Source organism: Oncorhynchus kisutch, linkage group LG7 (genome assembly GCF_002021735.2).
Source record: "Oncorhynchus kisutch isolate 150728-3 linkage group LG7, Okis_V2, whole genome shotgun sequence".
NCBI lineage: Eukaryota > Metazoa > Chordata > Actinopteri > Salmoniformes > Salmonidae > Oncorhynchus > Oncorhynchus kisutch.
This window is the reverse complement of record NC_034180.2, coordinates 34898341-34921173: the sequence shown is the minus strand read 5'-3', so window position 1 is coordinate 34921173 and position 22833 is coordinate 34898341. Positions and strand designations below refer to the sequence as shown.

Sequence of the window (22833 nt, the reverse complement as noted above, 5' to 3'; positions counted from 1 at the left end):
AACCTGAAGAATTCCGTTTGACTTGTCTGTCACCGTTTGCTGATAAAGCTCAACATGAGGAAGTGAAGATTGGTCCGAAAACACAAGAAATCAACCATTTAAGGAGCTTTTTCTCAAAGATTAGCTTCTTACAGCATAACGGTTAAACCAATTATTAGTGTGGTCACAATGGCTTTTTGATACCATCAGAGATCACATTCAACAGGAACATTTTGTGAAATTCAGAGTACTAGTCAAACACCCCATCTCAGTAAAATAATATCCACAGTCCATAGCTAATTATCAAGTTTGTCAGCTAAATCCAAGGTTTGAGCTACTTTGTGTTATGAACACATTCATTGTTTTCGCAGACTGGGGCATTCTCAAAGAAGAGAACCACAAACTGAGGGAAAATGGGATTTATTGCCATTATTAATCATGTCACTTAAAAAATATGGAATTGGACATTATTTTCAAAAACATTATCTGCAATCAAAAAAAACTTCCGCTTCAGAATGTATATGAGCTGTTCCATTAAGGCAGGTACAGTAAGGTTAGAAACTGTCTTGGTCTTGTGGTAGGGAGTAACACAATGCTGTGAGCTTCAGGGTAACAGCTGATTGTACCTGGATTACATTTCAACACTTACTTTTGAATTTGGGTTCACTCTGAAAAGGAAAGTCACAGAATAAAGCTGTCAACTTCTTCAAACAGATACTGTTTCACAAAATTCAAAAGCACAGGAAGCCCGTTGTGCTGGGAGCAGCTTGGAGCTTGTCCTGGGCAGAAACATCTTCGGTTTCACAGAAGAACCTTGTAGTAATCATCCTTGTAGCTGTACAAAACCACCACAGCAACTCTGCAAAGACAACACACTCATCAAGTCAAAAACTTTAATGTATGTCCAAAACAACCCCACCATGTGTCCACTAGCAGACTGTTGATGTTTCCATATGCAAAGGGGAAGTAGAACACTTGCTATGGCGATCAAAAACAGACAATAACCTATAACTGTTTTATTGTGTAAGTGTACCACACCAGATAAAGTCTGTTTAGCTGTTTAACTGGCCAGTTCATTGTGTAAAAACAGCCTAATTGGACTATTTCTATTCATTGTCACCTTGATCATTATTGGCCCTAGCTTTCCATTCTTTTACAGGGCATTTCAGATGACCTGGGGGGGGCAGCTAGTCTGTTTTGAAGTACATGAAATAGTGGCTGTAGCTGTAAGACTGGGGCAGCTCAATGACTGTGGGGCCCTATGGGTAGTTTACAGGCACAGTGCAGCCAAGTGACTGTTGACTACTGTGGCCTTTGGCCCACTCATCTTGTCTTCTCTGTGCCCTAGTTCCAGCCAAAACAAACACAAAAACACCCACTGTGAATATCTCCATTGTTAGCGAGCCCAAATGATGTTGTCAGTAAACACTTTTCCCTTAACGGTGAATGAGTACACACAGGAAATTAAAACCAACTGCTCTGGACAGTCTGCGAAGAGCCCAGCTGGAACCAGAGAAAGAGGCTCTAGCTTTCTCCCATTCATAAAAGAGAACATCCGTCAAATCCTACATGTTCCTTGTTCTGAAAATCCAAATGAAGCTAGGCAGTGCAAAAAAAATAGAGTTTAGCCTTGTCTTTGAGCAGGGCTATAGGCAGTGAGTCTGATATTAGCCCAGGCTCCTGTAGACAGCTTGCAGTGGGGCTTTAGCCCTGCCTGTGACCTGGCCTATGGCCCAGGACTCTAGGTGTCACTCACAGTGGAAACAACCAGACAGCAGACAGATAAGCAGTCCAAATCTTTCCCCCAGATTCCAAATGGAAATCTGATTATCTGAGGAGTTGTTTTAGAGACTATAGTTATCTCTGACCTGATCATCTGTTTTAGAGACTATAGTTATCTCTGACCTGATAATCTGAGGAGTTGTTTTAGAGACTACAGTTATCTCTGACCTGATCATCTGAGTTGTTTTAGACTATAATTATCTCTGACCTGGTCATCTGAGGAGTTGTTTTAGAGACTATAGTTATCTCTGACCTGATCTGTTTGAAGAGTTGACTGACATCCACCTACCTGGGGTATGGGCTGGGGTTTTCTGGTGTTTGCTGGTCACAAAAGGAAGTCTGGTTTTTAAAGGGCCTTTAATGGTCTCTACCGTTTTCCTCGGGTTTCATGATTTTTAATAAAAAGGCGAGTTGGGCCTGAGTCAGGCACTGGGAGCACACAGGGGCGAGGCGATGGGGTATACTGCCCTGCTCTCTCACACTGGCTGGGCTCGCTTGCCCTGAGACACCCATACGCTGTTCAAAACAGCCCAGTAACCACAGGTACAACTACGCACCTTTTCATGATTTTGAAGCGGTGGATCTCCTCGCAGATGGACTTGAGGTAGCGCTGCTTGGGGAGACGCGACAGCAGATGTTTAACGCTGATATTGAACGACTCATCTCCATCAAACTACAGACAGAGAGAGAGATCAGACATTCAACATAGCCACTATGATCAAACAAACACGGTTGTTATTGTATTTGTCGTTACCGTGTCGGAGACTCCACCATCTGCAGTTAATGGGGGGAAATATAAAAGAGGGTTGTGGATTTTACACATTGTATATTTTTGCCTGTTGAGACTGGAGGTTCTGTAAAGCTGCTTGGATAGTTTAGAGTCTCAGGCCCTCAATGCTCTGTGGGGTAATTAGTGTGATGGGGGGTTTCCTATGGGTCTGGGCATGCACACTGTGTATTGTAAGTTGTTTTCTCTGACACTCAATCACAAAGCCATGTATGATGTGAGAGTGGAACTGTATAAGGTTGCCATTCATTCTATGCTTTGTCTGCTAATATAAGCTTGTGTTTGGAGCATGTTTTTAAAATCTTTAACACCATATCATTTACATTCTCTTTTTTTTTTTTTTAAGTTTGGCAGGCGCTGCAGCCAGGAATTTGGAATGTGAGTGTTCACACCTTGTCCCAGCTGATAGTTGGGTAAATCTGTGGTGTTTACTCCCCTCCCCAGACAAGGCTAAGGAAGGAGTCAGGACTCCCAAATGTTTCCTCTCCGCAGGCCTGACCCCCCTTCCTTCCCTCCCCTACTCCATCCTGCCAAGATGTACTTTATTGGTTGTGCAGATGGAGGTCATGATAAGCAGAGCTGGGTACAGACCTCCAAAGACAGGAAGTTGATGAGGGTTTCCTTCGGCAGGTCCACCTGGGACGGAACAACAAAGGGAGGTGCGTTAGACTCCACTAACACAACGGCTGTTACTGTATCTCACCATGTAATCTCAGACCACACTGTACATAGCATGCTGTCCTTTTCCTTAGGAAGTATATGTAACCTCAGCCACAGCACTCAAATATTAGCTATAAATATTCAAGACACATTCCAGAATGGCACAAAACAGAAGGTTCAGTTCCCTCAGCTCAAGGTCATGAAGATCATTTGCCCACTGTGCTGTAGCAATTTAGTCAGAGCAGAACATAGACTTCTGTTCATTATTCTTCATTCATGGTGCTCTCACCACCACTGAGTGCACTACTGTAACTCATTCATGGTGCTCTCACCACCACTGAGTGCACTACTGTAACTCATTCATGGTGCTCTCACCACCACTGAGTGCACTACTGTAACTCATTCATGGTGCTCTCACCACCACTGAGTGCACTACTGTAACTCATTCATGGTGCTCTCACCACCACTGAGTGCACTACTGTAACTCATTCATGGTGCTCTCACCACCACTGAGTGCACTACTGTAACTCATTCATGGTTCTCTCACCACCACTGAGTGCACTACTGTAACTCATTCATGGTGCTCTCACCACCACTGAGTGCACTACTGTAACTCATTCATGGTGCTCTCACCACCACTGAGTGCACTACTGTAACTCATTCATGGTGCTCTCACCACCACTGAGTGCACTACTGTAACTCATTCATGGTGCTCTCACCACCACTGAGTGCACTACTGTAACTCATTCATGGTGCTCTCACCACCACTGAGTGCACTACTGTAACTCATTCATGGTGCTCTCACCACCACTGAGTGCACTACTGTAACTCATTCATGGTTCTCTCACCACCACTGAGTGCACTACTGTAACTCATTCATGGTGCTCTCACCACCACTGAGTGCACTACTGTAAAATGTCCTTTGCAGGAAATCATAGAACTGTCAGAGCTGATTTTCCATCTATGCATTAAAATGTTGGTTAAATTGCCTTTTTCTTTAGTTAGGGGTATTACCCATGACAGACGGGTAGCATTACTGCTGATGTAACCTGGAAACAGACTTCTAGCTGTCAGTAAATACATACCAGCATCAAGGTGAATATGTCTGTTACGCTTCAATAACTCACGCTCCAGCATCTAACCCTCTGATGTGAACCAGACACAAACATATGGACTGACAAATGTATCTGTCGTATCAGTAAATAATACACGGTATAATTTACTCTGTGAATATCTCCTTTCAAATTGACTACGAAACCACAAATAAACAAAATATGCTAGCAATTTAGCTCCAAATGACATGCTCTCTCCTTCCGTTTTCTGTTTTGGAGCGACTGGAATCACTTTGTAGCCATCTACCTCCAGGAGAGCTCTGGTAACCCCTCTGCATGCAGAGAAAAACAGAGGGGAGGACCACTAGTCCAACTGATCGGCTAACCTCCGTCCTCGTTTCACGCACAGATCTATTTCATACATGGATTCAACAGATAAGGTGTAGAGGTGGGAAAACAGAAAATGACTTACAGCCAGAACTTCGATGTCATTGCTCTTGCTCTGTAAATTGCTACCTAGATTCTGCAATCTGGTTTGTATCTGAACAAAGAGAGAGAGAGAGAGAGGGGGAAAAGGAGTAATTGCTCCCATGAACACAATGAAACTGGGAAACAAAAGCCACTTCATCCTCACATGCAATCCGTCTCTACGCGAGCCAATGGGGTTTAAGCCTGGGCTGGCGGCGTGTAAAAGGCGGTGCGTTGTCTGACTGTGACGAACGCTACAGTGAGACAGAGCTGGGAACCACAGACAGAGAGGGAGAGAGAGGGCGAGGTTGTCCCGGTCTCGTGATCGGCTGCATGACTTGGCTCGGTCCGTCTGTCTGTTATAGCCTACTCCAGGAGAGGTGTGAGTGACATATGTGATTGATTGACAGACCTGGGTCTCGTAGCGTCGTCTGGTGCTAGAGGACACCTTCTCCGGGGTGAGGAGGTTCACATTCATGTTACTAGAGGCACTGCTCCCATGCTGCTCTGATGATCCTGTCAGATCACAACACACACACACACACACTCCTAATGAGACCATGGCAATATGTCAGAGCTGTTACAGCCTTCTCCCACCACCACCCACAGACACCAGTCGACTGAGAAGCCATCATTGTTAGCCAGACTAATAAGTCCAGTGTGTTGTATTAAGGTTTATATCTACTGTACATCTGAGCCAGAGGTGAGAAATGTAACACTACCACTAATCACTTTGTAGTTCACATATTCACCATCACTCTTTGATTATCCATTTAACAAATGGATAACCATGTTATCATGCCACCATGTAGGGACTTAGACCCAGAACAAAGTAGGTTCATAGGAAACCAGAGGACCATAATTACTGCTCTGCTCTCTCTCAAAGGTAATGGGGTCATCCTTGGACACAGGGTCAAGAGGCTGTTCAACTGTACCTGAGGTACTGACGAGTGATCCCTTGGAATTCTGAAGAGAGACAGTCTCAGAGATTTCCCTGTTGGAGGAGAGACAAACATCGCTGTGTCAGTCTCTTTCCCCAACTTCACTGGAAGTGTGGAACAGAGTTTGTGCGTGGGCTAGTAAACCGTGTTGTCACCTGACATTTCTCTCCTCATAGAATTTGGTCCGACATTTCTGAACAATGTGATCCACAAGGTCAGACTCTGGAATCCTCTTCTCTGACTGCCTTTCCTTCTCAAAGGACTTGACCTGGGGACACACAGTGGACAGGGAGGGGAATCAGACCTGCTTCCAACACACACGGTCACTCAAAATTCTCGTATTTTGGGGAATTCATATCAATACCATATACACTGAGTATACCAAACATTAGGAACACCTTCCTAATAAAGAGTTTCCCCACCCCGTTTGCCCTCAGAGTTTGAGCATCTGGACAAGCTTTATATAAATGAATAGTTATTATTACCTTGATGTAGTACCCCTCCTTGTCTGAGACCAGGGCCATGCAGGTGATGCCAGCCTGTCTGCAGTGCTCCAGCAGAGTCTCCTGGGACTGAACACAACACAGTCAGATCCAGGGAGGAAGAAAACACTACTTTGTAATAGCCAAGTGAAAATATGGTATATACTGCCCCCAAGATGATGATGTCCCAATGGGCTCCAGATCCTGCAACCTATTTCTACACCCAGATGAACATTTACAGTTACTACTACTATATGTGGATTGACCAACTGTATGGTTTTGGTGAATTGTAACCTGCATGTACTTACAATAGAGCAGGGTTCCCAAACTGGTGGCCTGCGGGCAGAATTGGGCCAGCGGAAGGTTTTATTTGGCCCCGAAACCCCCCCCTCCCCAAAAAAGTTGCATTTTCATTGTTGGACATAAAAAACACACCAGGAAATCTGTTCAAGTATTTCCACACATTATAGATAGATCGTTTACAAATGTGATCATATACAAATGTAATCAAGGTTTAAAATGATTATGTTTTAGTCAAATATTACATCTATTTGGGCTTCATGCTGTCAATTTGCAGTCTACAAATGATTTGTAATTATGTTCCAACCATCCCCTCAAGAAAGAAAATTGGCCTTCAGCTGAATCTAGTTGATGATTCCAGCGGGGTTGTGGTAACAGTGAGCTAGAGTTGTGGTAACAGTGAGCTAGAGTTCAGTGGTTACAGTGAGCAAGTGGACCCCTTCAACACCATACAGTGAATTCATTTGAGGATAAGCTCTCCTTCAGCTCCATGTTTCTCCTGTAATATGACAGTGGGGTTATGGGAAAGTTAGTTTGTGGCGTATTTATCAATGTCGGCTGTCTGTTTAAGAGTAAGAGTTGTAAGCAGTTCTGGTGGTTTAGTGGTGTGCTGAAAGCTGGGTTCAGGCAGGCTTCAGTGGCTTTCCTGTGACTCATCAGTTCCTGTGCAAACGGAGAGTGTGCGAGCAAACGGAGAGTGTGCGAGCAAACGGAGAGTGTGCGAGCAAACGGAGAGTGTGCGAGCAAACGGAGAGTGTGCGAGCAAACGGAGAGTGTGCGAGCAAACGGAGAGTGTGCGAGCAAACGGAGAGTGTGCGAGCAAACGAAGAGTGTGCGAGCAAACGGAGAGTGTGCGAGCAAACGGAGAGTGTGCGAGCAAACGGAGAGTGTGCGAGCAAACGGAGAGTGTGCGAGCAAACGGAGAGTGTGCGCCGTACGTGTTGGACAACACGGCAGGAATGTAATAATAAAAGCAGAAAACGCCCCCATTTAACACTGAGATCAGAGCAAGTGATGTGGTGGGAGAGAGAGAGAGAGAGCAGGGGTGGCAGAGATACCACTGGGCCACGGCAGCATAAAGCCTGGAAAATTAAATGCGTGCTGGGGGAACACTTCACTTGTGCCTCATAAATTCCTCCAGAGTGGCGGAGAACCAAGTTTAGCTTGGAACGGAGAGCAACTCTGCCCATTGCACACACCTGGTCCTGTCCGGGTAGTGCACTCACCCGTGGCTGTGTGTGAGCAGCAGAGCTGATTTATCCTAATCAAATATAGACAGACAGGTTTCAACTGGCAGGCAATGCTGAGTCAGAACAGAGCAGCAGACGGACTCTGCTGAGGAACAATCCCTGTACTGTATATCATCGCTCTGCTCTCCAGCGGTCTCTCTCCCCACCAGCTTCCTCACAGCAGCTCTCTCACTGAGACCGCCGAGGCTATAGCTCTGCCACTGTGGATGCCTGAGGGTAGACCAGCTTTCGGCCATATGCCTCCCAGCTGACCTCAGGTTTCACCATATTTGGCTAGAAAAACTAAAAAGAAAGGAACCATCTCCGGACCATAAATGATCATTTACTGGAGATGTGTCCAGTAAAAGCAGTGCATGTGAAAGGTGTTAGGAGGGGAGTATCACAGCACTTAATAAACTCTGAACACTGGATGTTGTCTCTCACCCTCCCCCCAGCTGGCTGGCTGGTCCATAAGGCAGGCATCCCTAACAACTTGGAGTGACATGTTGTTCCTTTCCAGCAAAGCAGCGTGAGCTCAGACAAAGCAAAGCTTTTAATTGCTGCTTGGGGCTCAGGGGGATGGAGTTGGGCAATCAGTGACGTTACAGAGAGTCACCGAGACAGAAACAGAAGAGATCAAATGAAAAGTAGAGAAGAGAGGGGGGACACTGGAGTGGGTGGAAGGAATGATGGAGAGGACAAGGGAGAAAAGGGTGAGGTAAACAGAGGGAAAAGAGGATAAAAGAAGAGAACAAGAGGGGAAGTTTCAACGTAAGAGAGAGAGGAGAGCTGTCAGCTGCACGCTAACGCCAGGTTATGGGGGCCAGGCAGAGAGAGACACACAGCAGTAGTGACATACAGCTCCTGGCCTGAGATCAGGCTGTCACATAAACATGAAGAATGGGACGAGGCATGGCACCAGAACAGCAGTCACACTACACCACCCACATGCAACAGGATGACAACAAGTACACTGAAACACATTGAAACTCTTCTCAAGATAAAGTTGGTCAGACTTCAACTACAAACTGAAAATAAAAACTGTGTAGAAAACTCTATAAAGTAACAGAGATATATTTCATCGTATTTCTAAAACAAGCTACACTAAAAGGCTTATACAAGTAACCTCAAAATGGATCCCATTCCCCTGAGTGTTTACAGGCCCAGACACTGTCAAGGTAAATAACTCGGGCAGTTTGGACTCCCTGTCCATGTTGGGTAGAAGAGAATAGAGGTGTTGCCCCCTGTTGGTTAGATATTGTCACAGCAGAAGGTGCTACAGGCTGCTCATCACTTACCTGTGACACATCATAGACGATGTCAGCAGAGACCCCTGCTGTCCACAGCTTCTGGATCACATTGATGGCCCTGCCCATGGAGGTGTGGCCTACAGGCACCACCAGCACATCACACGAACTGATAGAGGGCTAGGAGGCAGGGAGTTAGGTTTAAACACACACACAGAGCTCCACACAAATTCAGTTGATTTGATTACAGAGGGTTCGGGGGTAAACCCATCAACTGTCATTCTACAGTATAGAAATATACAGTCGAGCCTTTCCCAAAACAGCAACATTTTAGAGGCAGGATAATAACAGAAAACTTTAACGGAGGCTGAAAGTAATAAGCCATCCTCAAATATGACCTTCTGTGTCTGTGGGTCATTATCACTGATGAAGTGTTCTCACCGGCTCCTCCATGTTGGCCAGGGCAGCACAGACCTTGTCCAGAGCCACACTGGCCCCTACTGCCGAGGGGACAGGAGCAGAGGACGCTGGACCACGGAACTCAAGGATCTACAGGAAGAGAACCAGAAACCCTGATAGTTCAACACTTCCAAGGACCTAAGTTGGGACATAATCTGTTGGCGGCATGGGTAGGGTGGGGGCATTACCAGGTGGTCGTATCTCCCTCCTGCAGCCACGATGTCTGGCACTGTGCGTCTGCGTTTCTTGATGAAGGCCACAAACTGGAAGATGACCCCACAATGGTGCTGCACTTTATATACCAGACCCAGATTGACCACTACCTAAAAGACACACACACGAGAGAATCAATCGATCAATCACTCACTCACTCACTCAACAGCAAAACACATTTCAATACCATTCTCTCCATGCACTTCATACACCTGTGGTAACAATCAAGATGGAGGGTGAGAGGGAGTAGCAGTACCTGCAGCTTGACGCCCAGTCTCCTGAGCAGACCAGTGAGCTCCTCCAGGTCTCTGAGGCCCTGCTTGGCCAGCTGGGTTACGGCAGTCTTTTGTTTGGTCAGAGAGGTGATGAGGGGGACCAGGTCCCGAAGGTCTCCCTTTTGCTCTATGTATTTATACAGCGTCTGCAACTGGCAGGGAAAGACAGACAACATCAGACACAGATCTGAACAGAGAGAAAATACAGTATCTGTAGCTGAGAGCAAGGCAATGTTCAAGAAAAGCTGACCAGTATCTTCTCTCTGAGCAGAGTCACAGTGGACACACTGATGATTTCACCAGACATGTCATGCAACAGTAGATACTTACACTGTTGTTGGACAGAGAGAGGTTACAGAACTTGGCCTCCACCTCTCGCCTGGTCAGCTTTTCACTCTATGAACAGAGACAGAATACCATTTTATAGTTCCACTGGTAGAACAAATATGTTACGGACAAAACTTCTACCACACAATCTACGCATGCATGGTGTATGTTTCATTTGCACGAGTGCGATGGGCGGAGTACTAACCATGGCTTCACAAAGGATACTGGAGGCGTGGCTCAGCTTGTCCTCTGGGACTCCGCTGTGTAGCAGGATGGCCTTCAGCAGACTGGTGTGGTTCAGGTAGATGTGGTAGTTCCTCTCCTAACACAACACACACAATACACCATTACACCACACCGCACCACACAACCAATACACCTGAGCACAAATACAATCCTCATCCATAAACCACTACTGTAGGAGGACCTCTCATCCCTAAACCACTACTGTAGGAGGACTTCTCATCCCTAAACCATTACTGTAGGAGGACTTCTCATCCCTAAACCACTACTGTAGGAGGACTTCTCATCCCTAAACCACTACTGTAGGGGGACTTCTCATCCCTAACCCACTACTGTAGGGGGACTTCTCATCCCTAACCCACTACTGTAGGGGGACTTCTCATCCCTAACCCACTACTGTAGGGGTACTTCTCATCCCTAACCCACTACTGTAGGGGGACTTCTCATCCCTAAACCACTACTGTAGGAGGACTTCTCATCCCTAAACCACTACAGTAGGAGGACTTCTCATCCCTAAACCACTACTGTAGGAGGACTTCTCATCCCTAAACCACTACAGTAGGAGGACTTCTCATCCCTAAAGCACTACAGTAGGAGGACTTCTCATCCCTAAACCACTACAGTAGGAGGACTTCTCATCCCTAAACCACTACTGTAGGAGGACTTCTCATCCCTAAACCACTACAGTTGGAGGACTTCTCATCCCTAAACCACTACAGTAGGAGGACTTCTCATCCCTAAACCACTACTGTAGGAGGACTTCTCATCCCTAAACCACTACTGTAGGAGGACTTCTCATCCCTAAACCACTACTGTAGGAGGACTTCTCATCCCTAAACCACTACTGTAGGAGGACTTCTCATCCCTAAACCACTACTGTAGGAGGACTGCTCAGTGAAATGGCCACAGAGGCTGGCTGCTGCTCTCTCATTCAGTGACTCACACATTCTTAACAGCTTTCTCACACAGAGAGAGGGAATATACAGTAAATGGTGCAATCAGGGAGAGGGCCTTTTAGAGTGGGCCTGGAGCCACGGGGGTCCTCTGGCTGTAACAGGGCTGGGGGGGACTGGGCTCATGCTGAGTGAACTGGGCCTACTGTACCAGAGTTTTTTCTGGATCAAAATGGAGCTTAGGTGGTGAGCGTGGCAGGGATTGCGGTCGGCCTGGATGAATTTTAGAGAACATTTTAGAGGCCCCCATCTTGACGTTGTAGAGACATTTTTGCTTTTATAAGCCAATTTCCTGCAATTCTACACATTTTTCCATGCAACAGAGAAGAAATGTTGCAGTTTTAAAACAAATTTAGTGTGATTTGACATATTCTGCCATGGAGCTGAGAGAATATTTTAAAGTTTTAAAGCTAATTTCCTGCAAATCTAAGCATTTTGCAATGGCTAATGCTGTGTTCTAACTACACTGGTAAATTCTTTTTTTGAATTTTCAATTCTCCCTGACTGTCTAGATTATATTTAGGTGATTGCTAGTTTTCAAAGATTATATTCTTAAAAAATACATAGGCAATTTATCTTTTCTACATATCTGGTTTTAGTCATTTACGTTTACACCGAAAGTGTTTTTCCCACCCAAGAATTTAAATGGCAGAAAAATCCCTGTGTAGTGTCCAGGGAGTGAACAGGCCTGTGACCTGAACTAGACTGTGACAGGGGTAGTACCACGGTGAAAGGAGTGAGCCAGACAGGAAGTGGTCCAGTACTCGTACCTGCAGGACACTGAACTCCTGGATAATCTCTGAGATGGTGAAGATGGTCTCAGCGTCAGGCAGCAGGCTGTTGGTGACAGGGACAATGACATCAAAGGAACACTCCAGCAGCTCCCTGGGGTGAGCCCTGTCTGGCTTCCTGGGCCGGAACACACGCTCGATGCTCCACCTGCGCACACACACACCCCGTTACATTATGCTGGATATAAACACATGCTCGGATGACATGCAAAGACTGAACATGCATAGACTCAAGAATTCAGTGATTGACTCCTATGAGGTTTACCTCTTGAAATGGGTAATATTATTTCTGGCCACAAATCTTGCGAATGCCATCTGGAATGGAGACAAAAGAGAGACTCAATAAACAGTGCATGCAATACTACAATAACTCCCTATATGGAAACAGACAGTTAGTCCCTAGGATGTTCCAGGGTTGTCCTGAGGTTATCCTGGCTCTAGTCCACTCTGATTGCGTGCCACGATCACGGTGTAGTACTTCCTGCTTCTTGATGCTCACCCGGAGGTCGTAGGGCAGGGTGACCAGCATACCGCTGTGGTCCATCAAGCAGGCCAGCTCACTGCCCTCATACAACTTCCTATTCCTGGGGAGCAGCAGGGGGGTCTGGAGACGCACAGCCCCTGGACAGACAGCCACAGAAACACTATGTTTAATGTATGTTAATAAGTTTAATGTACATAAAAATATAACCTCAAACACAATATGGAAGTTCAAATTCAACCAGTGGCACACTGAAATATATATAAATATATATATATATATTTGACCTGGACGAAGCAGATAATATATAAAATATATAAACTGAATAAACAACTCAAATAAAGAATCGCAGCTGTATAAAGGTCTATAACATGTATATATAACCAAACATCTGCCTAGAATTATAGTCACTAGAGACAACAGTATATATGGGAGCAGATGTTGAAGTCAAGGCCCCCAGTGAGGTCTTCATAACAGCGAGTTAGAGTGGAATGGGTCAAGTCGTTTGCACAAGAGAGTAAACATGACTTCAGCTCTTAAAATGGGACAAAAAAGTCCGGACTCACCGTGTTTCTTGAAGATCCTGGTAATTGTTTCGTACACATACTGTTGCAATTTAGCACTGTTGAAATTAAAACTACCCTGCAGCAAAACAAAACAAACGCAGTCTGTTATGAATAAAAAGGCATCGATTAAAGCTTAAACAATCCCAGCATTATGTGGAACAGATGACGGGAGAACTGCAACGGAACACAGGACCAGCATCATTACTGTGTCTACAGTGACACCTACAGGAGGAGATGGGTAGCTCTTCCCACTTTGGACCATTCTGTTCTGAGCATTCAAGACAAATTCTCCAATACTTGTCTGTCACAAACAGTGGTTTGAGACGCTATGAAACGGCAGAAAGAATAATCGTACCCAAGCTTTAACGTCTGGTTGGCTTTGTGTTGTGTTTGTGTGGCTAGGTTTGAGGGGTCTGGTCCAATGTGTCGGTGTGTTGGCCAGGGCAGTTTCCTAGTACCTTGTGGAGGTCGATATCGTAGGTGTAGTCCATGACGGGGGAGGTGTTCTGGGAGAACAGCTGGTTGACCATGGTGCGGTAGGCCTTGCCATTGACGTTAGCCATGGTATGCTGCAGGACCTCGTGGAGCTCTGACTCCTCCATCTGGGGCGGGGGCAGCAGATCACTCTTCAAGAGCTCCTGGGCCGTGGGACGCAGGGCCGGGTCATGGTTCAACAGCCAGCCAATCACCTTCCTCTGAGATAGACACAGGGCTAAGGATCAGTCAATCGGCCCATACCGTGTAACGTCACTAAACCTCCCATCGTCAAACTATGTGAACTACTTCTACTTTATACATAGCTTCACAAAAACTCACAGAGCTGAGAGTATAACTTGTGTAACATGAATAGAATATGTCCTTAGTCACCTGCATTCCACTCTTACACTCAGGGAAGTCTTCAGGGAAGTGGATGTCCTCCTGCAGAGTGGAATGACAGAGTGACGGTGATGAAAGATGATTGAGACCCCCCCCGTGTTCCCTTTGCTGGACAGACTCACCATGCGCAGCTGACTCAGGACTGAGATGCGTTCAGATCCGGTGGTCATGGGCCGGTAGGACATCTCAAACAGGATGATACCCAAGCTAAACAGATCCACTTTCTGAGGATAAAAAGACATCGTGGGTTGAACCCTCTCCCCTTTTACATCAGGTTCATACAGTCCATTCAGAATGATATATTTCCTAGTGAGAATACAGTAACACCGTTGGGAAAACCTTGAACTGCCTAAAATGACGGAGGACATTAGTCTGTGCTCCACCCAGGAGTCAAGGGCCTTAAAAAGTCATTATAAGATAGTATAATTATTTTAAGACTTCTTTTGAGATATTTTATGAATGATTGTACTGAGACAATACCTCCTTATTTTGTTCCTCTGAATTTACTTTGGTGCTTGTTCCATTCATACTGTATTTCTTACCTGGTTGTAAGTGGCTTTAGTATTTCCTTGCACCTCTGGACTGACATACAAGGCAGTACCAACCATACCAGTCATATTCCCTGTTCAGAAATAACAAAATATGAGCTTAACAGAGTCACAAAGCCTGAAACACTTGGGGCAGTTTGACGTGGAAGGAGGTTGCTTCTCAGTACCTGTTGGGTCCGATTTGAGTATCAGAACAGAGCCACTCTCCTCAATATCCAGTTTACCTGCTGCAGCCTATGAGGAGATTAAATGTACAGTCAAAACCACTTATTTGTTGATTCTTGACTTACTTGGGCTTGCAGAGAAGGCAATAACACATTACAATTCTGACATCAAGACAAAAAACACAAGAAATACATCAACTTGATACAGCGTCAAAATTCCACTTATAGACCTCAACATGAACTTCAAGGTATCAGTTAATTAATCTCTATCACCAGGAAACAGCGAAGCGGAGGACATTAAGGCATACCACATTAGCAGGATGGTCTGTGGCCAGGCCAAAGTCTCCAATTTTCACATGGTCCTGAGAGTCCAAGAAAATGTTGACAGGCTTGAGGTCTCGATGAATCATCCCCTGTTGGAAGGGTGATGGGGAGGTGATCAATTAGTGCTAATTGGAACCGTGTCTAGAAGCATGTCATGCGGGTAATCATAGTTGTTCTGAGCCATGCTGTGACAGCTTGGCTTCTTGGTGTAGAGGTAGGAAGGAACATGTATGCCAGAAGATTTGAGCGTTTGAAGAAATGAGAAGAGGATCCTTTAAAACACCGTTTTGCATCAAACACATTTCAAAACACTTCATACAGCACAAATTATATCCCATATCAATGTCCACCGTGAACCTAGCAAAACCTTTCTTTGACATTGGGATCTGAAGACTTAGCAGATACTTGGAGTGGAACAACATAATCAGAAGCAGTGACTGTCCTGGACTTCCTACTTCTTAACCGAATGTGACCCTCTCTCGCTCCACTCTTCTCCAACTCTATGATCTCAACATGATATCTGTTTTCCACACCCTGAAGCAGACACTGAACCCTACAGTGCACTCTGATTAGGGGAGATGGGGCTTTACAGACAGACCTGTTCGTGGATGTAAGCCAGGCCATCCAGGATCTCCCTGAAGAACCTCCACAGGCGACTGTTGTCCTGATGGAGGCCCTGGTCAATGGTGTCTCGCAAAGTGCTTTTTTCACAGTATTCCATCTGGAGGGAGGAGAGAACACAGGTTAGATCAGGGTTCTCAAAGTGGGTCAGGGTGTCCACGGTCAGAGCAACATTTTTTTTAATAATAATAATAATAATAATAATAATACATACATACCACATATATATAAGTTGTGTTCTGATTATGAGGGGGTCCCTGATTCATTTTGTGTCACAGCCCAAAAAGTTTGAGAACCCCTGGGTTAGATGTCAGACATAAAACAGTGCCCTCTAGTATGGTAATAGTTCAGTGCTAGTGAACTGAGCCTTACCTGGATGTAAAGGTAATGTGCTATGAGCTGTGGCCTCTCCGAGTCTGTGCTATCTATCGTGTCATCCCCCACTCTCTTGCTTGGCTCCTCCTAAGGAATGGAGATTACATTGAATGTAATTGGTGAAATTGTACACACTAGTAACACACACTTTGGCAATAATGTGAACACTAACCTGAGATATGCTGCCATTCCCATTGTCAAAAATGATGTCACTCTCTGAGTCACTGTTTGACGGGCTACACGCAAACAAAACAGATAACAAGAAGTGCATTTTATTTCAGTATATCAAGTGCACAGGGCACTGCATCAGATGTACCCTTAGAGGAACTCACAGGAACGAGGCACAGAAGACATCCTCTTCATCATCATCGTCCTCATCGCTGGTCTCGTGGCCACTACACTTGGCGCTAGAGGACCTTTCGATGGAGGTGCTCCACTCCACCGAGCTGGCTAGGGCGGGGGGAGGGGCGTTGTCCTCCACGTTGTCAAGAATGCTGAAGCCCAGCTCGTTGAGTCGCAGAGAGGGGGCTCGGACCTGGGGCAGTTTCTCTGCTGTGCTCTTGGGCTCGGAGCTGTCTGAGCTCAGGACCCCCGTGGAGGGGGTCTCGTGCCTCTCGATCCAGGCGTTGTAGTAGCGGACGATGTTCTCATGGTTGAGGCGCGACAGCAGCGTCACCTCACCTTTGATCCTACGGAACTGCTTACTGGCTGGGTTCACCTGGATACGCTTCACAGCATAGTAACAGCCATCCAACTTGTTCTGGACCTGCACACAAAGAGAGCGGTATGGACAGAGAGAAAGAGAAACAAAGATGGGTGGGGAGACAAGTGAATACAAACATTATGTGAACAATAACCATGGCCTAAAAGAAAAGGGGAAGGCTATGAAAGCTACTGTCAGCTATGCTATATTAAACATGGTTTACCTTGATAACGGCACCAAAAGCTCCTTTCCCCAGCAGCTGTAACTCTTCAAACTCATTGAAGTAGCGTGAGAACTGCCTCTGCAGCCCAGTGCTGAACGGAGCATTGAGGATGTGACTGTGAGGGATGACCGACGACGCAAAGTCATCCCCATTGTCTGGGAGAGGACAGAATACACCAGTCAGGACTCTATATGGTGAATCACAAGTCTGAACTCTTAGTGTGTGACTTTAAAATATCTAGTGGCTCTGTTCTGAACTTTGTAAAGAGAAGTTGTCACCTTCTGGACTAGCATCCTGGCACTGTAGAGGGGTCTTTGGAAGTGGAGGGTTGAGGAAGGGGTGGTCCAAGAGCTGCTGGGTGTTCCAGCGGTCAGCATCATCCAGGCACACACACCTACCACACACACAAACAGTGAACGTTGCATTACGCATGGAAACTTCCAATAGAGCTAACATTCCTGGCAAGGCCCACTGTGGCCATCAACATCTGGTCCACACCGTGTTACTCTGCATCCACACTACACTAACACTGGTACCCAAACACAGAGGACGAACTCTGACAACCAACCGCTGATTAACACATTGTCACATGATAGGAGGACAATAGGCCAAAAGGCACAGGAAAGTTAAATACATCCAATTGAACCTGTATGTGCAGTGTGCCTGGTTTCTATCACAAGAATAATAAAGCTGACATGTTTCCTAAATCATCTAGCTAGATATACCAAAAAACATGTGCTAATGAGTCATAATCTGTAAAACACATTTTAATTTAACCACAGAAAAATACAAGTTTTAATTGACTGACACCATAAAAAAGTGAGAAGGTCCAGGCATGGAAGAAGTGGCTGAGACTGGGCTGTCTAGCTGTCACTGAGACTAGCTGTCTGGCCAAACTGAGTTGATGGTTATTGTCAGGCAGGCGTACCTGTTAAGGAAGTCCTGGAAGTCAGCTGGCAGGCTGGTGGGCACAGACACAGGGTACTCCCTGACCTCCTTCCCCTGGCTCAGTGCCAGCAGCATAAGCCCCATGCTCCATACGTCCCCTTTCTTCCCAGCCTTGGTGGGAAGCATGTCCTCACAGAAGTGCACGCGGGCCTGCACAAAGATGTCCTCATTGCAGATGTCACCCAGTCTCTTGGAGAGGCTGTAGTCTGTGAGACGCACATTGCCCTGGTGGTCCAGCAGCACACTAGAGGCGCCCAGCTGTTTGTGGACAACAGAGTTGGAGTGGAGGTAGTCGAGGGCAGCCAGGAGCTGGGTGGTGAGCAGGCGGAGGCGCTCTAGGGGGATGGCAGTCTGGCTGGCCAGGCTCTGGCTCAGACTGCTGCTGACCCCGACATACTCCACCAGCAGGTCCACCACCAGGCAGTCATCCCTCTCACTGGAGCTCAGGGCCTGGTAGTGCACCAGGTTAGGGTGCTCCAGCTTCAGCAGGGAGTTCAGCTCACTCTCTGCTCCATGGATCTATAAAGACATGGACAGAGGGTATTACTTCGTGTGTAGGCATCTGTGTTACAATATCTTTAAATCTATGACTATAGCATCTGAAGTCAGGAAGGATCTCAGCAAGGAATTACTCACCTGCTTTTTACAATTGTCAATCTTCCCGTTTTCCTCGCTGGTGAAGAACTTGCCAATCTTCTTGTTCCAGCGTAGGATCCACTCGTATACTACAGCAAACTCTCCGTTGGTCGCATCGAATGCATTATAAACATTACGGCCAAGCCTCTCACTCTCCCCTGCCAGAGACACAGACACATAGCATACTGAGGCGCACAACTCAACACTGACAGTACAGTAAACTACAATACAAAACAACATAATGAGAGAGATTTACAGGAAATTATAATCTCTTACCCAGGCACTTCCCTCTATGCACTACGATGTCCCCCAGGGTACTGTTGCTGAAGTGAAGCACTTCCTGTGAGCGTTGGCTATCCTCGCTGTATGTGTCCCGTCTGGTGACAACAAAAACAACATGCAAAGTTAGCTCCGTGTAGTTCAGGGACAGAGCTATATCTTAGGAATGTATGTTGCTGGTCCGTGCCTGTGGCGGGTGTTCGAGTTGGTTCGTCTCCGGTGGTTGGCCCCTTTTCTGGGTTCAGTGAGCTCAGGTGGAGGTCCAGGGGAACAAGGTGAGCTGCCCAATACAGAACAACTTTCTATGGCAGGCTGGTCCAAACTGTCAAAGCGTTCCTGGGCAATCACAAAGCCAGAATCTGTTTACATTTCATGCTCTGTTTTGTATGGAGGTTTATTTTTAATATGTAGGTCAAGTCAAGCATGATTTTAATTTATTTGGTTTCAAACAATATTATATTAATTGATGATCAGTATCCTAAAAACCTAAAGTCCGTCACTTTTCCAAAGAGGGATAAGTAAGTATTGGTTCTAAAAAGTGAGTTGGCTAAATGTAAACATTTGAAGATTATGAAGGCACCTGTTTGGCCATTTCTTTCCTCTTCTTCTCCTCTCGTTTCTCCTCCTCTCTTCTTTGGATTTCAGCCATGATCTCACATTTCTGTAGAGGTGAAAGGGTTTAAAGATATAGTACATTTGTGTGTGTGTGCGTGTGTGTGTGTGTGTGCGTGTCTCCTCCTCACCGTCTGCTCCTCCTGCCAGAGGCGTTGATCCAGTCGCTTTTGCTCCTCCAGGGCTAGCCTCTCCTGCTGCAGCCGCTGGTTCTTCAGCATCTCCTCATGGAAGGAGCTGGACGGACGCTTGTTGTGTTCACTCAGAAATCCCTGAACATGGTCGGCCAGCTCATAGATCATCACCTGGGGGAAGAGAGGGGGAGGTGATGGAGAAAATATGTCATTTTGAGACTTACACAATGACGTGACCAAAGCAAAACTATAATTGTAGTGTCTAAGGGTTCAGTGGAGATGTTGGTCATCTGTCTGCCAGCCTGTAAAAGACTATCTCACCTCCCCACATCGCTCTGCAGCCAGTTTAGTGAGCTCTGTCTGGAGGTTCTGGAGGTTGTCATTGGAGAGACCTTTGGCATTCTTTAAGTCAAGCTCTGGAGGCCTGTCTCCCAAACAAACAAAGGAATGAATGCTTAAAAACATATACCATTTTGTTCCAGACAGATTAAATGATTAGGCGATTGTATCAACCCGAAAAACACGTTGAACTACAAATCAGGCACAGTATTCCTAATGCCAGAGGTGGCAGCTGTTATTTATATTTCATCAGACAGCAACAGCTGGCCTGACTACACGTGGCCCCAATGGTGTATACTAGGGAACATTATCTAACATTATACATCTGAATCTAGGGAAAGATATACTGTATGACATGCATTCCATCGATGGATTGATCTAATGATACTCACACATCTGGGTACGTTGGTGGGATTTTGACCTGCAAGTCCACTGTCACATAACTTTCCTTCCCATTGCTTAGTCCGTTAGGTCGCAGGCACAGGTATACCTCGGGTGGCCTTTTGATCTGAATGAGGAGAAAGCAGAACACAGAAGGACACAAATATAGGAATTATTGTTGGTGTAATCAACACCACGTCGCATTAGCAAGTCAGCAATGAGGAACTCTATTCATCAAACAAATGTGTTGAAAGTAGGCCTACCTTCCATGGATGGTTATTCCGCAGATCCTGAAAATCATCTCCAAAAATGGATGCAAGCGCTTCTAGTTCGTTTTCCTGTTGAACAGAATAGTCGTCGGTTCCACTCCCAGCTGCAGAAGTCTGATGACAACTCATCCTACTAGCTGAGCTACATGGACACACATGTCTCGCGCATACACCCGTCTTAATATCGAGGCGAATTAGTTACAACCTATTGTAACACTCGTCTTTTGTTACATAGTAACATTACAATATCAACCTTGGATAAAGTTACGCGATCAATAATGTATCTGATTCCAAAACGTTGAACTTCCAGCATTGACAGCACCACGGAATCACAACATAGTCGCAACGCTGGTGCATGGCATGCGTCATACGTGCCGTCGCAGATGTAACGTCATTTACGTAACATTTCCAAAACATAACTGTAGATGGCAGTAATGCACATCGCTAAAGAAAAATGAAATAAAACATTAAATGGAAGTTATGCAATTCATCACACATCTGTTCACCTGACTTCTTTATTATCAACCACAATTTGCAACCACAATTTGTTGTGTAATTATCAAGGCCAATAATTCCTGTCTCACGTGACTCAATACTCTGGATGATGGTGATGAGGAGAACGAGCGGCTAAGTAGGGAAAACAGGCCGTAATAAAAAACAAATATTCTGGTTAAAATATTTTTATAACAGATATTCAATGGTATAAGTTATTGGTGTAAAAGGCTCTGGGTGTGATATGAGAGTTCAAAGAGATGCCTATGCTCAGAACAAGCTGTGTGACATTGAGTTGTGTGAGATTCTGAAAATGATCTTTCAGATAACATCCGTGTGAGTTTAACTGTTAACTCCCATCACTCATTGGCTGGCAGAAGAACATAATTACACTGCAATGGAATTCTAAACCATAGCATCCAACACCTATCTATCTGTGGACATAGAGAGAAAGTAACACCTATAAATAGGCAGGCCTAACATCCAGTGGGACAGCCTAGAGGGAAAACTGCTCTCATATAATCCAACTATGGATATAAACTAACAGAGTCCAAAGACAACCATCTGCTACAGTGTCCCCTGTCTGTTATACCTGCCTTACAAGTCCAAATATACCTGACAACATCAGATGGACGACTGCCATTGATAATGCACTGTGCCAATAGTGCTCAGTTCAGTAATATGGGTAAAACATGTTATAGAAAATAATCATTTGGATCATTCAATAGGTGATTGATTTTCTCAATACATTTGAAAAGGTGAAACTTGAAAGACTATTTCCTCATAAGGTACATTGAGAAAAAATAAAGGCTGTTGAAGGGGGTGGGATGAATAAGGATCTCAGTTTGCAAACTCAACAAGGGGGGACCCCACTGGATGGACATTAACGACACCTGTTACACACCATGACCCTAAAAGGAGAGAGCAGGACCAATCAGGGCTCAGCACGGTGGACGCAGACCAGTCAGACCGCCAGCTCGGAAGAAGGACGAGACGTCATAACCCTCAGCTGTTCACCACATTTAGGGGCTCAGCTCACATTCCAGCAGCAGCCTGGCCCACTGACATATACAGTGTTTTACTGACTGGACCAAAGCCTCTCTTTTTCATCTCCTTAACAAGGCCCACAAGTCTACTATTTCCGCTCTTACCTAGTGAGTGTCAACGAAAACACTGTGACACATCTGCTCAATTTTTTTCGAGAGAATTGTATGATGTACAATTTCAGTAAATGTCTTAATCACTTTTCAGATTTCTCACAAACCCTGTCCTTTAAAACAACAACACCATCAATCTAAATTTACAATGACCAATGCACCTTTTTGTGTGATTTCAGAAATCATGACTGATCAGAACCTTGATTCAGAATTATTTAGTGTCAAATGGATGCACTGAACTTGCTATAATTAAACTATTCTGTTTGTAAAAAAACAAACAATTTAAATGAAAGCTTTACCTACAGAAAAGTATTTAAATAAAGAAGACCATTGTAATTGCATTTTAATGGTCTGACACCTTTGTAACACCCAGACATCTTAATAAAACAAAACATTCCTTTTCAATTCTCATCTCTAAAGCATATCAGTCTGGCATTTCTCAGGAAGCATCTCACCATTTTTGAGGAGTTCCATCTCAACCAATCGCATAATTTGACTTGTAGGTTGTTTTCCTTTT

The 22833-nt window shown here is 45.3% G+C and overlaps 1 protein-coding gene across 2 annotated transcripts; it reads right to left on the bottom strand.

The window, feature by feature from the left end:
* Nucleotides 1-383: 383 nt before the first annotated feature.
* On the bottom strand, nucleotides 384-22806 carry eif2ak4 (eukaryotic translation initiation factor 2 alpha kinase 4). Of its 2 annotated transcripts, XM_020488086.2 has the most exons (40): nucleotides 22772-22806; nucleotides 20662-20736; nucleotides 20410-20525; nucleotides 20000-20102; nucleotides 19676-19849; nucleotides 19513-19593; nucleotides 19120-19268; nucleotides 18930-19030; nucleotides 18654-18811; nucleotides 17998-18536; nucleotides 17348-17463; nucleotides 17070-17224; nucleotides 16476-16909; nucleotides 16316-16379; nucleotides 16141-16230; nucleotides 15746-15868; nucleotides 15132-15236; nucleotides 14827-14893; nucleotides 14654-14733; nucleotides 14234-14335; nucleotides 14103-14153; nucleotides 13694-13930; nucleotides 13236-13311; nucleotides 12688-12809; nucleotides 12454-12503; nucleotides 12168-12336; nucleotides 10407-10523; nucleotides 10205-10270; nucleotides 9856-10026; nucleotides 9575-9709; nucleotides 9369-9476; nucleotides 8979-9107; nucleotides 6155-6241; nucleotides 5825-5937; nucleotides 5664-5722; nucleotides 5141-5244; nucleotides 4733-4801; nucleotides 3140-3184; nucleotides 2319-2434; nucleotides 384-838 (listed from the first exon to the last, which is right to left on the bottom strand). In XM_020488086.2, the coding sequence occupies exons 1-40, from the start codon at nucleotides 22772-22774 to the stop codon at nucleotides 781-783; spliced, it is 4917 nt and encodes a 1638-aa protein (XP_020343675.1). In that variant the 5' UTR covers nucleotides 22775-22806; the 3' UTR covers nucleotides 384-780. The 2 variants fall into 2 exon arrangements, with proteins under 2 accessions (XP_020343675.1, XP_020343674.1); XM_020488085.2 differs by lacking the exon at nucleotides 22772-22806 and having other exon boundaries at nucleotides 20662-21071.
* Nucleotides 22807-22833: the final 27 nt, after the last annotated feature.